The sequence below is a fragment of the Dryobates pubescens genome, chromosome 18 (genome assembly GCF_014839835.1).
Source record: "Dryobates pubescens isolate bDryPub1 chromosome 18, bDryPub1.pri, whole genome shotgun sequence".
In the NCBI taxonomy this organism is placed as follows: Eukaryota; Metazoa; Chordata; class Aves; order Piciformes; family Picidae; genus Dryobates; species Dryobates pubescens.
Window position 1 is genome coordinate 6,387,735 of NC_071629.1, and position 15,643 is coordinate 6,403,377.

The following is a 15,643-nucleotide window of genomic DNA, read 5'->3' on the forward strand; positions in this document are numbered from 1 at the left end:
AGAGAGGTTAAGAGAAGCAACAAAAGGGGCTAAGTTAAGATTTTACCTAAATATGGTGAGAGAGAGAAGGGATTTGGGAAGACTTAATGAAACCCTTTGGAGACATCTTGTGAACTAGCAGAACACAGATGTAAGCAACAAGCTTTTAAGGGTCTCCAGGAGAGGGAATGACCCACACTACCTGCACTGTTTGGGATCCATGTCATTCCTGGGGTGGACTTCACTTGGGAAAACACACATTGTACTTCTCATGGAGAGGGAGTCAGCTTGCTGCCCTCCTTGCACTATCTCAAGCCAGTCACTCCTTTAACTCACCATTTTCATGGAGAAAATTGCTCAGCTGAGGACTCACTGCCTGACCTTCCTCTTGTTCAAGTGAGCTTCTTACCTGGTTTTGTCTCTCTGGGTACTACAATGAGTCCTTACCAGTTTCCAGCCCATTTAGGATGAGAAGATAATGTGAGTACCATCCATTTGATTTTGTGCCTGGAAACTGGTCAGATTCATGCATCACCTTGTTTTCTGAACCTAATGTAGGGCATTGCTTCTCTGGCCTTAGGTGGTTGTCTGGACAAAGCATGCCCTTCTGTGCCAGTTTGGCACAGGAGGGTATAGAAACCAAAAAAGAATTTGATCATTTCTTATGAAGTGGTTCCTTTCTGGGTTCTCCCTCTCTGGGAAAGAGAGTTTCTGAGAGTTTCTGATGAGGTTTGGAGTGAAAGCTAGCTGGTGACACTGAAAGAGGGAAGTCAAACAATCCTGCTTTTGGGAGTAGAATGGGCTCTGGGGTTTTCCCAGCTAGCAGTTCATAAGGAGCAGAGTTGGGGCAGCAGCAGAAATGGTGTGCAGCATCTTCCAGATTGTGTGGCTGAAGAACAGAAACTGCCTGGTGGTGTTTTCTAAGAGATTGCCTGAGGAAGATGTCATGCTGCAGGTGGTGATTTTGGGATTGCTGCCTGGAACACTGAACAAGGTTGCTGTTTCACATGTGCCCATAGAGCAGGTGATACTCATCCCTGTGCCCATCAGTTCTGCCTTTCTCCTCTTGCCCTCTGTTTCCAGCATGCCTGGGGCTGTGAGACAACGTGTGGGGCTGTCTCCTGCTCAGATAGGGCACTGATATGCAGGCTCAGAATTCTGAAAGCCTTGTCACGGGCAGATAAATGCCCTTTTGGTTTAGGATTCAGACAGATATCTCTGTCTTGCTGCTGCTTCTGAGGTGTAATTCAGATGCTGCAGGGACAGGGCACGGCAGAAGAAAAATAGGGCAACAAAATGACACTTTACTTGCACACCCTTGGTTGTTGAGGATACAGCTGATACCTGTCCCAGTTTCTGGACATGCATTCAGCAATTAAACACATGCAAATTACTACAAAAGTAGATCAGATTAGTGAGGGGAACATCTCCATGCAAAGTGCTTCTTGGGTCCTAAAGAAAATGAGTTCAAGAGCACAAAGACCTGCAGCACAGAAGGGCATAGAGCATATCCTAGAAGCCAGCCATTCTTGTCCCCTTGCGTTACTAGCAGAGAGACTGCAGGTGCAAGGTGCTCTTCGTGATATCCAAGTGAGTGCTGGCATCTGGTTATTCAAAAACAGGGGAGGTGGAAAGAGATTGTAACTTTCTCACCTGCTCAGCTGAAACTCAGGGAGAAAAGTGGTATCTGAAGTAGTTGTCACTTTATGTATAACAGTTGTCATACAGAACTTCAGACTTGCAAACCAGGCACTGACTTGCACCAAAAGAGAAGCTAAACCCAGCACTTTGGCAGCTCATGAAAAGAACAAGAGCTGCTGCCTCCTGCCCTAAGCAAAAGTGAGAGCCTGAACAGACTTTGTGCTGTTCAGAGCTGGAAATATTGCTCTCAGGTATTTACTTGTGTCAGATTAACAGGTGCTCATTAAGGTCTGGGCCCCATTGATTTATCTGCATGGAAATGGAGAATCCTTTATGAGGGCAAAGCAGTTTTCTTGAGTGAACTTGCTGAGGAAGAACCCTGCCCATCTCACTCTGTCCTTTGTGTATTCTGCTGTCTATTTTACACTGCTCCAATCCTTTGCAGCTGATTGCAGGCACATCCTGTCTCCTCCCCTTAAAAAAGAAAAATAGTTCCTCTCATTTCTCCTACCCCCTCCTTAAAATGAAACATACTTGAGGACTGCTTTGTCCTTTAATTCCTTTCCCAAGAATGACGGGAACAGGAGATGGTGTTTAATCATCAAAGAAGTTGAAGCCAGCAAACTGTTCATTAGTCTCTGGCAGTGGCAGCTTGGTTTTTACTAAGTCAGATGTTCCATTTTTCTCCCTCTTTCTGGAGCACCTTGGCTTTCCTAATGTTCTTTTGTGATCTTGGACAAGGAGACCATATGTCATTTGCTTGTACGGGGAAGGATTTCTATTTGGTCACTTCTCCAAAACGAGGTGCTTCATCAAAGTCAGAGTGGAAGGGAAATGGGGGGAAAAGTCAAGTGGCACAGCTAGTGCTGGAGGCAAACCTTCCTTTATCCCTCATGCCCAAAGTCACACAGCAGCAGAAGAGCAGTGGGCACTCCCCCCTGCAGGAAAGGTACTGCTTTCAGTACCTTACATGTGCTTAGTGAAATGCAACCTCTATTAACAGAGTGGAATAGTCACCTTCACTCTCAAAACCCCTCTGAAAGGTATTGGAGTCATTTGTCATCCCCAAAAATGGACTAAGCACAGGAGACATCCATGTTGCCAGAAATACTGTATTCTGAACAAAGATTTGACCCTTGCACATACATTATTCCTTCCATTTCTAATCCTGGCTTCTGAGTCTAGTGTAGCTCCCAATGAGCATGCACAATTCTGCCTCTGGACAAGTTTAGTACTGGGGACTCCATAGGTCACAGCACAAAGGAAAATTATCTGACCCAACCTGCCAACGATCTGCATCTCCCAGGAGCTGTGCTGAGGGTTTATGAAGCTGCTTGCCAGGAATGAATGTTTCTGGTGACTTTCTCTGGGAAGATGGAATTTCTGCCTTTGCAGCAGGAGCCTCTGCATCCTTGAGCTATTCTTTCTTGCCTGTCTCTTCCTTTTATTCCTTGGACTGTGTTTTTCACATTAATGCCTAGACCTTCCAAAATGCTGCTAAGCTCCTTTTGTAACAGCAAGTTCCACAAGCTTCATGGAAAGTCATTTCCATTGCCTTGCCTTCAGCCTGTTCTTGTGCAACAGCCCATTGCAGAATCATAGAGTATCAATAAGGTTGGAAAAGACCTCAAAGATCATCAAGTCCAACCTGTCACCCAAGACCTCATGACTACTAAACCATGGCACGAAGTGCCACTTCCAATCCCCTCTTGAACACCTCCAGGGATGGTGACTCAGTCACCTCCTTGAGGATGTTAGATACTATCATCATATGGCTCTGTTCTGTTTAACCTGTGCAACACTTCTCCCACTTTGATACTTCCTCCCTCCATCAGAGCCTTTCTACTACTTTTGAGAATGCACATGGTCATTTGTATTTACTCAGTAACCCTTAGGGATCTAAAAGGGAGTGGGACCTTGTAAACTTCAGTAGCATATGGTTATGGTTATTTACTGACTGAATGTAAACACTACAGGGAATCAGAAAAGAGTAAGACTGATTGCATTCAAAAGTGATGTAAATACAGTGAAGAGATAAACTGCAACTCACTACCAAGAGGTTGAGGCTGCCAAAGGCTGAATATTCTGAGAGATAAGCCAAACCTTCACAAGAGAAGCTGAGGATCTTCAGTTAAGAAGGTATCAACTATGGGTCAGGAGAACCTTAAGCCTCAAATAGCTCGAGAATTAAGGATACCAACAGAGATTCTGTTTTGCTTATATTCCTCCCTGCTATTCTAACTACTCTTACTGAAGACAGTCCACTAATTTAGATAGGCTTTTGTTCTGACACAGTACAACTGTGTCTCCAAAATCAGCACAAGCACACTTCTATGAGCACCCCCTGGGACACTCACCATGTTTGTGTTCTGCAGGCTGACATGAGACTGCACAGAAGGGCAGCTCTTTCTGAGAGAGAAGGGCTTCTTCATTTTGGACCCCTTCTCTTGCTGCATTGAGAAGAAAGGGACACATGGTGCTCCAAAGAAGCATCCTTGAGCCCATGGATTCTAACAGTGTGTCACCACGTGCAAAGTGGGAGTGCCTTGGGTGCTTTTCCAGTTGAAAACTGAAGTTGCTCTCTGCAGAGTTCTGCCCTTGTTACTGGAGTGCCTTAACTGGTCTTGCTCTACCTCTGGCTGTTCTTTGAGCTGTAGGAAAAGAAGTCCAGGTTCCCACCCTGCACTGGCTCCCTAAAGTGCTGTGTCCAGGGTTCTGCAGGAAATACCTTCCTCCATCCATGCCCCTCTCATGTCAACATTTCAGTCTTCCATTGTTCAGTCCTCCTGCATCATCTTTAGCTGGGGGTCTCTGCTGAGCTTCAGGAAAAGCTGTAATTAGCAATCTCTTTGTCTTGTCTGGAGATGGATGTGAGTAACCCTTTCCTCAGTAGCTGGTAGCAACCACTGCCAGGTCAGTGTGTGAGCCTCCCAGGTAAGCTCCTTTTCCTTCTCCAGGGTTTCTGTGGGCCTCTAAGTGAGCTGTCTTTTCTCCTGACAAGGAGGCACCTCTGCAACATGAGTGTCTGCCAGCTCCACGTGTTGCTCTCACCTCTCTTTTGTGTGCGTCACGCAGCAAGAAGGAGGAGAGAGAAGGAGAGCAAAGCCTGTGCAAAACCTGGGAGCGGGGGAGGCAAGGGGGGCTGGGACTGTCAGCTCGCAATGAGCTGCTCAGCAGAGCAGACTGAATGGAGGCATGAGGAGGGGGGTGGGGAGGTGGGGTGTCCCACGGGGACGGTCATGCTGAGCGGCTTTCCAGCAGGCTCAGGTGTCATCTCAGCTTCGTGAGGGACTGAAGGGGAGCGGCAGTGCTGAGTGTGGTCCCACACACAGCTGGGCCACAAGGTTCACCTTGCAGGGCAGGGAGGGCAGCGCAGGAGTACCACGGTAAACAAAAGGGCTGGAAGCAGCGCTGGAGCTGGGCAGTTTGTGAGCTACTGGGTGCTGGGCTTCTGGGACAAACCAAAGGATCTGACCACTGCTGACCTAGCAGAGATGGAGGAGAGAACAGCGTGTTTTGAAACACAAGAGCTCTTTTGGCACAGGAGGCACGTGATTTGTAGGTCACTGAGACTCCATGGGGCTCATCTGGTTCTGAAACAGGATTTCTCCTACCCAGTGCTGTTGACTGCAGCATTTCAGCTGCCCACAGTGGCATACTGGTCAGGGTAGGCACAAGCTAACAGGAGCAGTTAAGCTTCAGTAGCAAATCATAGCTAGAGAAAGTTTGCAACTTGTTTTTCCTGGGGGTGGAAAAGAGAGAACCAGCTGGAGGCACACAACTTCTGGTCACATTCACCCTTCAGGGGAAGGCAAGCTGACTGCTTTATCTCCTGAGTACTGGTCCCTCTCACTTGTAGTGGTCCATGTCCATGCTTCCTCCAGCCCCTTGGTCTATGTCCTGCCCTCTCCCAGGATCCTGGAGGCAAATCATCCTTCTTACTCATAGCTTGGTGCAGTGCCCATCATTGTGTCATCGGCACCTGTCCTCCCATGGAGGACTGACCTCTGTGAGGTGGACACTCTTGTCCTTCTGCCCAGAAATCCTGTCCACTGTTCAGCAATGTGACAGTGGTGGAGTAGGGAGAGCAGGATTGTGTGAAATGGAGCGTAGGAATCAGCAGAGAGGGGCTGAAGGAAACTTCAGGCACTAGATGAACCATGAACCAAGGGCTACAGACTTCTGTGATGCTGCCCAAAGAAATCTATCATGCCAAGAAACCCAGGAAAATTGGAGAACAGAGCTCAGCCCAGAGCTGGGCTGGCTGTTCTTCTTCAGAAATGTACCTGAAGAACACCAGACTGATGCTTATGGTGTAGGCTTTGATTTCTGCATCCTGAGTTTGTTCCCATCAATCCTGGAAACACAGAAGGTGTGTTTAGAATGTGTATCTCTCAGGTGCTAACTACTGTTCTCTTTGTAAGCAGCTTCTTGTCTTCTGGAGATCAGTACCACCTCTCCTTTGCTGATGCTTGAAGGCTGGCAGGAGCCTGCAGTGCCAGCAGGGTGGCCTGGTTAGGGGTGAGGTGACCCAGGGCTCTGCCAAAGATTAGGAGAATGCAGGCCAGTGAAGCAGCTTGCCAAGGTTGTGTGGGCAGAGTTCTCAAGGGGGAAGAATGGAAGTGATGCCTCTGTAGCCTGTTACCAAGGAAGGTAAAAAGGAACTCAGGTGCTTTGCTGCTCTGTGCTCTCACTGCAATCCAGATCCAAACACCCTGTGAGGGGTACTGGGGAGGACATTTTCCTTTCCAAGGTTTTATCAAAATGAAAATGTTTGTGCCCCCGAGAGATGGACTGTGAGGCTTCTGAAGCAGGAGTTCAACAGTCCTTCTAATAAAAGCAAAGCAAAACAGTTTCTTGGCCAGGAAGCTGTCACTGTGTTTTTGTTCTTTTCAATATAACACAGAAAGTGACAGATGTAGCTTTTGTATCCAGTCTACACCACAGATGTACTCTGTGACCTTTCGGATCTGTATGTGGGTCTGGATTTTTGAATCATAGCTAGATACCCCAAAGCTGGCATACCCCATAGTGTGGGATTATTTGAGCTTGTTTTCAGAGGTGTTAATCAAACCTGGCTTTGAGTGAAGTCAGTGGGAGAAGACAGGCAGGCAGAATGCCTCTGCTCAGTCCAGATGTTAGTGCATGAGCAACGTCCCCACCAGTCCCTGCGCAGAGCTGGAATTAGCAGAGCCGCAATGCCTGTCATTCAAACCTGTGTGGTCGAGAGGATTTCTGTGGCTTCGTAGGTACCTGCTTGGCAAGAGGCAATGCTTTTCTGGACCCATCTCTTCTAGATCATTTGCAAAAATAGTTGCTAGTTAAGAACTTGTGAAAAATCTCTAACTTCTCTAGGGCCTCTCTCAGCAAGACTTGTGTCCACCTCCTAATCAACTTCTTGTTATTTTAATGCTAGCTGATTGACTCCCAAAATCTTGACTCCTAGCCTAGACCTGCTGTGAGAATGTTTTCTGTCGTTTGTGTGTACAAGAGCCCTTCCTCTACTCCTTGTTTACCTAAGAGATAATTGTCCTTCTAGTTTGATGTTGCAATACTGTGTCTCTGGACAACCTCCCCCGGGCCCTCTGGACCTCCCCTGGAAGTGCTGCTGCTGCTGTTCAGCAGCTGGTGTGGTTTCTGCAGAGATACAGCTGTGGGCCACGAAACAGCTCTCCTTACCCTCTGGAAAATTCTTGTTTTAGCAACAAATTTAAGTGTCAACATTTTACTGTCAAGCAGGAGAGCAGCAGGAGATATGTATGCTGTTGTGCTGACTGGGGGTGGTTAGGGAACTTGCCCTTTTACCAGCTGATCCTGCTCCACTGGTGACAGATTTGCTCCACATATGTCCCTTCCCAAGAATCCCAATAAACTTCCAGCGTAGCTCATAGAGCAAGGCAACTGCTAATGGCTCGTCACGGCTGGCCTGGGTTGACTTTGAAACCTTGGCCTCGAGGTGAGATTCTCCATGTGCCCTTGGGAATCTCCTGAGTTTCTGCTGAGTATAAAATTGACTTTTACCAACTGTGTGGTAGTGAGCAGTGGCTGAGCGTGACTGTGTTGTGTCCAGAGGCCTTTATGTGACTTAATTGGGAAATCAATCCTTGAAGTCTTTGCGTGGTGTAGCCCACTGTTGGTTGACACCCTTTAGTACTATCATAGCCCTAACTTGTACTTGTTTTGCAGCCAAACCCTAAGCAGGCTGACACAATGTAAGTGGGATGAGTTTTGTTTGGCTGGGGCCATGTAATGTCACTTTGTGCCCTAACAAGCTCAGGCTTGTTTCCATTTTCCCAGAACAAAGCACAGTTCCTTCAAGTGGTGGAGGTGCAGACAAACATTAGAATAGAATAGAATAGAATAGAACAGAATTAACCAGGTTGGAAAAGACCTTTGACATCATCGAGTCCAACCTATCACCCAACACCATCTAATCAACTGAACTATGGCACCAAGTGCCCCCATGCAGTCTCCTCTTAAACACCCCCAGTGATGGTGACTCCACCACCTCCCTGGGCAGCACATTCCAATGGCCAATCTCTCTTTCTGGGAAGAACTTCTTCCTAATACCCAACCTAAACCTCTGCTGGCACAGCTGGAGACTGTGTCTTCTTGTTCTGGTGCTGGTTGCCTGGGAGAAGAGACCAACCCCCACCTGGCTGCAACCTCCCTTCAGGGAGTTGTAGACAGCAATAAGGTCTCCTCTGAGCCTCCTCTTCTCCAGGCTAAGCAACCCCAGCTCCCTCAGCCTCTCCTCACAGGGCTGTGCTCCAAACCCCTCCCCAGCTTTGTTGCCTTTCTCTAGACACGTTCCAGCAACTCAACATCTTTCCTAACCTGAGGGGCCCAGACCTGGACACAGGACTCAAGGAGTGGCCTAACCAGTGCTGAATGCCAAGGAAGCTGGAGAGCCAGCAAAGGTTTTGACAGTAGTAAAGGGACTGGGTTACATTCCTACCCTTGAAGCCAGGCTGATGTTTGCACGTTTCTCTCCCAGGACTACACCATCACCATGTACTTCCAGCAGAGCTGGCGGGACAAACGCCTGGCATATAATGACCTTCCTCTCAACCTAACCCTGGACAACAGGGTGGCTGACCAGCTGTGGCTGCCTGACACCTATTTCCTGAACGACAAGAAGTCCTTTCTGCATGGGGTGACGGTGAAGAACCGCATGATTCGGCTCCATCCTGACGGCACTGTCCTTTATGGCCTGAGGTAAGCCTAAGGGAAACCTCTGGTTGGTGGCTGTGGTTGAGAATGGCATCTCCTCTAAACTTTCCTCATTTCCAGAGATATTTTGGACCCAAGAGAGGCACTGAAGTGTTGCACAGTGTTAAGTGTCTGTTCTTTCTCCAGTCTGGAAGTGGCTGTTTCCTTTGGGTCTCTGAAGTTTCCTGTGTTACTATAGACAAATGCTGGAGATGGGAATAGTCTGCTCTGAGAGTTTCAGGTCACTGTCATTCACGTTATATAACACCTCGATTTGAAACCTTCACTTTTCAGTTGCTTAGGAATTTCTTTGGCCTGTGGAGGTGAGACTTCTTTGCTTTCCTATTTAAGGCTGAATTTAAGTCAAATCACTTCAGTGGGGTTTTGTGTATGTTCCAGGAGGCGTGTTTTGGTACAGCTATAAAAACGTCTCTTTACCAGAGCAATTCTGAAGAGGGAGGCTTGAAAGCTGGTATCTAGTAGGAGAACTATCTGCAGTGAGGTGGCTTTTTATGGTGCCTGGGATAAATTAACACAGGCAAGTCCACAGCCATTGAAAATGTGGAGTGGACATAGCAAGGTTTGGTCTTGCTGTATTATTTAACTATGTGGAGATGCTGGGGTAGGAAAGTGTCATGGTTTGAGTCTACCCAAGCCGCAACAAAGGACCATGCAGCCATTCACTCACTGCTACACTCCTCTGGTGGCATGAGGAGGTGAAAATACATGATTCAAGGGTTGAGACAAAGGAGAGGGAGGGCATGCTTGCAAGTTATGATCACAGGCAAAAGATAGACTAGATTTGGATGAAGAAAAAAAATCACTTTAATTGAAACAAAACCACCAGCAATTCACCAATTGAATCAGTGAAGGACAGTGATCAATACAGCTAGATCCTATGGATATATACCATTCCCCCACCCTCCCCTCTTTCTGGGCTCAGCTTTGTTACCTCCTTCCTTCCCAGTGGTGTAAGGCAGGCAGGGAATGAGGTCTGTGGTCAGTCCCTGTCTGTTCCATGTTGTTTCTGCTGCTCCTTCCTCCTCAGAAAGAGTACTCAGTCCTCCCCTGCAGCAACATGGGCCTTCATGGGCTTACCCAGCTAGTGTGACTCCCTTCTGCACACAGCAATCTCCCCAGTGACTGACTGCTCCAGCACAGGTCTCCCTCAGAGTCATGGCCTCCCTTAGGATTGATCATCTGCTCCAGCATGGAGTCCTCCATGAGCTGTAGATGGGATTCTGCCACACCATTGATCTCTGAGGGTGCAAGGTCTCAGCCTGGCATTTCACCATGCACCAAAAGGGAATGGCTGCTCCAGGGTGCCTCCCCCTCTCCTTCCTCACTGACCTGGGTATCTACATGGTTGTTCCTCCTATCTCACTTCTCTCCAAACTGAAATAGTTCCCCAAAACAAAAGGAAATTTCCTGAGAGGTTTCCTTTCTTGAATATGTTATTGCAGAGGCATTAACTGGCCCAGGCTTGACCAGAGCTGGGTTTAGCTTAGACCTTCTTGAAGCTTCTTGCAGGAGCCATACCAGTAACCCTTTCCTCTGCAAAATAAACCCCCCAGGAACAAACCCAGCACAGTAAGACAGTTACATGGAGGGGGCAGAGTGCTACAAGGGCAGTCTGCAGCTCTAGGTGCAAGTGAAGGTTTTGGATGCTGTAGCTGAAATCCAGGCAATGATTTTCTCAACAGTGCTTGTCTTTGAGCCTTTCTCCCAGTTTGATTTTGGTGCTGTGGGTTTTTTTGCCCTCCCCCCTCTCCCCCCTTTTTTGTCCCCTTCCTGACTACCAGATTTCACAGCTGGCTCTTTAGACCTGCCTCCACATTCACAAATGACTGTGATAGCAGCTCTGGGCTTACGTCCCAGTACAGCAAAGGGGGAGGAAAGACCTTTCTCCTTCAAAGAGGGTACACCCACCCTTCCCATTTACAGTATCAGCTCCTTGGCTGCTTCGTGTTTTGTGGCAGAGTCTGACTTGCTATGATTTTTTTCCTCCTTTTTAAGTAGCAGGGCTGTTAGGAGTAGGGTAGGGTGGGGCTGGGTGTAGGCACAGCAAAGTAGGAGGCTGCACAGGGCATCATTCTGCCAGGGCAGCAAGGTGGCAGTGCTCTGTGCTTTCCCTATGGCAGAGCCCTGGGAAGCCAAAAGAGCAGCAATCACTGCGGGTGCTGAGGGACAGCATGCAGTACGTGGGGTGATGTATGTACTGTTTTTTTCCTTCCAATTAGGGAATGCCTCTTGCTCTAGGCCCAGAGGCAGGAGAAGGTGCAACAAGCTCAGCTCTCTGACTCTGTCCCAGTTCTGCCTCTTCCTTCATGGGACAAGTACATCCATTTCACCACCTTGGGCCAGTGTCCTTGTTTGGCTTCCCACAGCTGACTACCTCCTTACTGTATTAGAAGGTTAGGCAAGAAGATTCTTTGTTGAAGGGTAGGTTGCAAACAGAAATTCAGCCTGTTGGGAAGAGGAGGGCAAAGAGTGCTGTTAAGCTCAGGCTGCTCTGTGCTGCTGAGCCAGCCCACTTGAGCATAGAGCTGCCTCCCCCAGGCTGGTGGGAAATCTTTGCACACACCTGCACAGCAAAAGAAGGAGAAGTGTTAGTATATTTTTATCAGCTGCCATTTAGCTCAGCTAATGAGCAGTGTGAACCCTGCAGCACAGATGACAGGCAGCGGAAGTCCTTGAAGGGTTTGCACTTGAGCTGACCTGGGCTGGGACACTGTGCAAGCACCTCCTGAAGTGTCCATTCCCTTCCCCTCCCACGGGGCCCAGCAGTGAGGGTAAGGGAGCTCAGCTCCCTTGCGTGACCTGTGTAAACGAATGAGACGAGGGAAACTGCACTCAGGCCAGAAGAAAGAAAATGACAGCTGTTTGCCCCTGTTATTTCCAGGGCCATAGTAAAGAGCTGCCTGTGTTGTTTTAACTTTTGGCTGGTTTTCCTGGAGGCTGCTCTCCTGCCCCTGGAGAAAATGGCAACTGCAAAAATGAAGCACTGAGCAAATGCAGCTCCTGTTCTCAAGCTGTACCTCAGGTCAGGGTGGTTGGTTTCTGCTATCCTGGAAGCACAGGAGCTCACGGGGACAAGCCAGGTGCCCTGCATGCTGGAAGTCCCTCTAGCTTTATTCATAGTGGTGTGGGCAATGATTTCTTCAGGGCTGCTTTCTGAAATCACACCTGCAATTTTGCTGACAACAGAAGTGCTAAGTCCACTTTTGCAGGTGCAGATATCTGTGGTCCTGTTCAAAAACGCATCACCACATGCACAGCAGGTGTAAGAAAGAAAACAGGCATCGAATATTCACCTGTGCTCCCTTTACCTTTGTAAAAATGCACCCATGCTTGTCCTGCAAGCAGGAAGAAAAGCACAGGTCCTCCTAGCGCTTTGAAGCCTCTTCTTGTCTTTTCCTGCATTTTCTGGAAGTATTTATAAAATAATGTTGCCCTGGTGGAAGAAGGCCAAAGGAGGGAATTTCTGTTTCCTTGCTTTTGATTGCCTGTTTATTTTACCCCCGAGCGAGGTACCACAACTCTGCTCCTTTCGCTTGCTACCTTCTCACCAGTAGCTTCCCCCTCCCTTGAGCTGTAGCAAAGTGACTCAATCATACTATTTGTGGCACAACAGTAATTTTTCTTTCCAGCAGCCTCTGATGTCAGAGACCAGGAAGGATGACACCCTGGCAGGCCCCTGCCTTCAGGAGCATTCAAGTGACTGGCAGGATCAGGCTCAAGCTCTGGCTCAGACCCCAAGGTCCAAGCTAGCTCACACAGAAGTCAATGGGTATTTTGTTTCTGACTTCAGTGAGAACAAGATCAGGCTTCAGATAACTTGTTTGCCTGGGTAAATGAAGCCCTTTATTCTGCCACTACACTCCATTGTGAAAGCTGCGTGTCAGAAAAGCATATGCTTGGTTTTGATAGAATTAGCAAATTAATGGATGAAGGGAGTGCAGCAGATGTAATATAACTGCATCTTAGGAAAGTGTTCAGTATAGAAGCTCACTCCAAAATTAATTCCCACCGGGCTCAGATTAAAAGCTGGTTGCCAGGTCTCCAACAAAAGGAATGCATAAACAGCAGTGGGCTGAGCTGGGGCGGTGATGCTGGGCTGCCGCAGGGCTGGAGTCACAACCGGTGTTGCCTACCCCCTTCCCCAGCCAGTTAGGAGATGGCCAGAATCTCAGAAGGCCAAACAGGGCTCTGAAGCCCAGATCTAGCTCAGAGGGCACTCATCTCTTTATACACCAAGCAGCACGGGGGCATGCAAACTGGCAGAGCTGATGGGGTTTTTTAGGAGGTGTAAACTGGCAGGATGGTGCCTGAACCTGCCTGGACCCCAAACACCTTACAGGAATTAAAAGTGACTGTGAAACACAGCAGCTGGGCACCTGTGACACACAGCATGAAAGTGCTAAACTGATGTGGAAATTCTGCAGTGAAGAGGGAGGCTTAAAGGAGCTATCCACAAAGACAAAGCAATCAACTATGGAGAAGTGGAAGGGGGCAGATAAAATAGTGAGGAAGAACTGGGTAGCACTGACTGAATTCAATATATACTTTTTTTCTCCTAATGGCTTTTTGTTTGGTTGGCTGTTAGGGTGTTGGGGGTTTTTGGTCAGAAATTTCATTGGTTTAATCACTTTTAAACAACAACAACAACAACAAAAGAAATTAAGGTGAAATATTTCATTTAAGAAAAAGCATTTCTGAGAGTGTTGATGTTTCCTTCCTAATGTTAGGTAGAGACTGTTTCACTTATGTCAACATTTCCCTCGGTATTTCAAGCTGCTTTACTACCACTGGTGATGTCAGGGTAGCACAAGGGAATCATCAAAGGCTGTCTCTGGACCTCCAGAGGCTGTCTAGTCCACCTCTGCCACAATATTCCATAAGCTTTACATTATCACACATTTAAGCTATACATTATGATCTGAGCTTTTTATGTCCTCTCCTAGACCATGCAGCATCCATTTGGTAGTGAAACAAGCTGACACTTGTCAAATGCTGATGTCACCAGCATTTTGCTATCTGTTTTCAAAGACCTAAAGATAGAAGCAACTGTTAACAATGCTGAGATTCTCATATGGTAATCTGAAATTGCATTTGAAACCGGCTTTAAAGCACCCTTCAGGGGAATCCTGAAGCTATTTGATTTCATTCTAATTAGAGGCAAAACTGGATTCCAGCAAAACAGGTGCTTTGAGGAGCCCAGACTGCATCCCTGAGCTCACAGGGGTGGGGTGCTAGGAAGCAGGCAGGAAGCTGGGTGGACAGCAAGCGAGATGCAATGCCTGGCTGGCGAGGAGCCCAGGCAATGTAAACTGAGCAACTGCAGAGGAATTTGATGACAGAGACTAAATCCTGTGCAGAGAGGATGAGGGATCTCCTCCTGCGAAGGTGGTAGTGGTGGTGGGGAGCATGTGCATGTGCAGTGTGGGGTTTTTTTTATTCCCATCCACAAGAGTCACTGCAATGAGGTGTGCTTGCAGATGAGGCAGTTTAGATGCATGCAAAGGTGCAAAGGCATAGTGGAGCTCTGAGCCCTGCTTTCCTGAGTGCTCCGCAGGGGAAGCAGACCCCTTCTGCCTCCATCAGTGAAAATACCTGGTCAGGGTTTAAAGCAAGAGGGGTGTGTCTGTGTGTGTGTGAGAGAGATTATTGTCCTAGTTCAAACAACTCGAAATTTCTGGTTTGAACCTGGGAGAAGCTGGAAGTATCTGCTATGGCAGCACTTAATTTCTGCTTTTCACAGGGTATGTCCCCATCAGTCAGCTGCTCCCTGAAATGTAACAGCTCCTGGGGAATATCAGCCCCCACATTTCATCAAGGTACTGCTGACACGCTTGTGGGCCAGACCTTGTTCTTGGGCAAGGCAGCACCCAGAGCAGCACTGTTAGCTCAGCTTACAAAGGGAGGCAACACAGGTTAACAGATGCATGTCAAATATCTTACCCACTCACCCATCCAGCTACACTGTCAGAGTCCTCCACGCCTCTCTGGTGTGCTGCTGCCAGGGCTGCCCTGCCTGATCCCATGGCTGAGGCTCTGCTGTAGCTCACCGTGAGGACTTCTTGATAGCTCACAGTTTCAATCTGCCTCTTGATTAAGACCCAGACCTGTCTGGATTACATTGCTCAGATCTCAGTCTGGGGTTATTGGCTTTTCCAGCTGATAGAAATGTTTCTCCTTCTGATTTGAAGCCTTCTGTTTGCAACCAAGTTGCAAACAAAGTTCTCTCCATGGGTGTTCGTTGATTTTGGGTTGAGAATATGACCTGATGGGCTAAAACTGAGGAATACTTTTTTTTTTTTTCTGTAGTAAGACCACTCAACAAATTTCTTCTCCCATCTCACGAGCCAGAAAGGAAGAAATCTGCAATTTTGGCTTCCTCTTCCCTCCCTGAAAGAGGTTGCTCTGGAAATGTGAGAGATGGTTCAGGCTCTACCTCATTTCTAGTAGCTCTTCCTGCTCCCTCCACAGATTAGGCAAAGACTACAAAAATCTCTCCTTTGGCAGTTTGAGAGAAAAGAGTCAGATTTATGTCCATCTAGCCAGCCTTTTGGAGCTAGTCCTGCAGCCCTGTACTGCTCCCACCACAGGGCTCTGCTCTGGGCCAGCTCCTTAGCACAAAGATGTGTGGGTGGAAGAAGAGTTTGTTAGGTGAGTGAGAGAAAATGAGAACATAATTAGGAGCTCAGCTCCCTAGCTGAGGTTAAGGACAGATCTTCTTCTGCATTTTAGCCTCCTAGGGTTGGGAGGAGAAACTTACCTGGAAACACTTGAAGGAAGTTTAATAATATTA

General features: G+C 47.8%; 1 protein-coding gene across 3 annotated transcripts in view; it reads left to right on the forward strand.

Annotated features, from left to right (window-relative positions):
• LOC104306345 (gamma-aminobutyric acid type A receptor subunit theta) overlaps positions 1 to 15,643 on the forward strand; it is a 77,302-nt gene that overhangs the window by 43,226 nt on the left and 18,433 nt on the right. For all 3 annotated transcript variants that reach the window (XM_009907307.2, XM_009907308.2, XM_054169467.1), the window contains one exon: positions 8,618 to 8,838. In XM_009907307.2, coding sequence (XP_009905609.1) covers positions 8,618 to 8,838 — 221 coding nt within the window. The remainder of the gene's footprint in view (positions 1 to 8,617; positions 8,839 to 15,643) is intronic.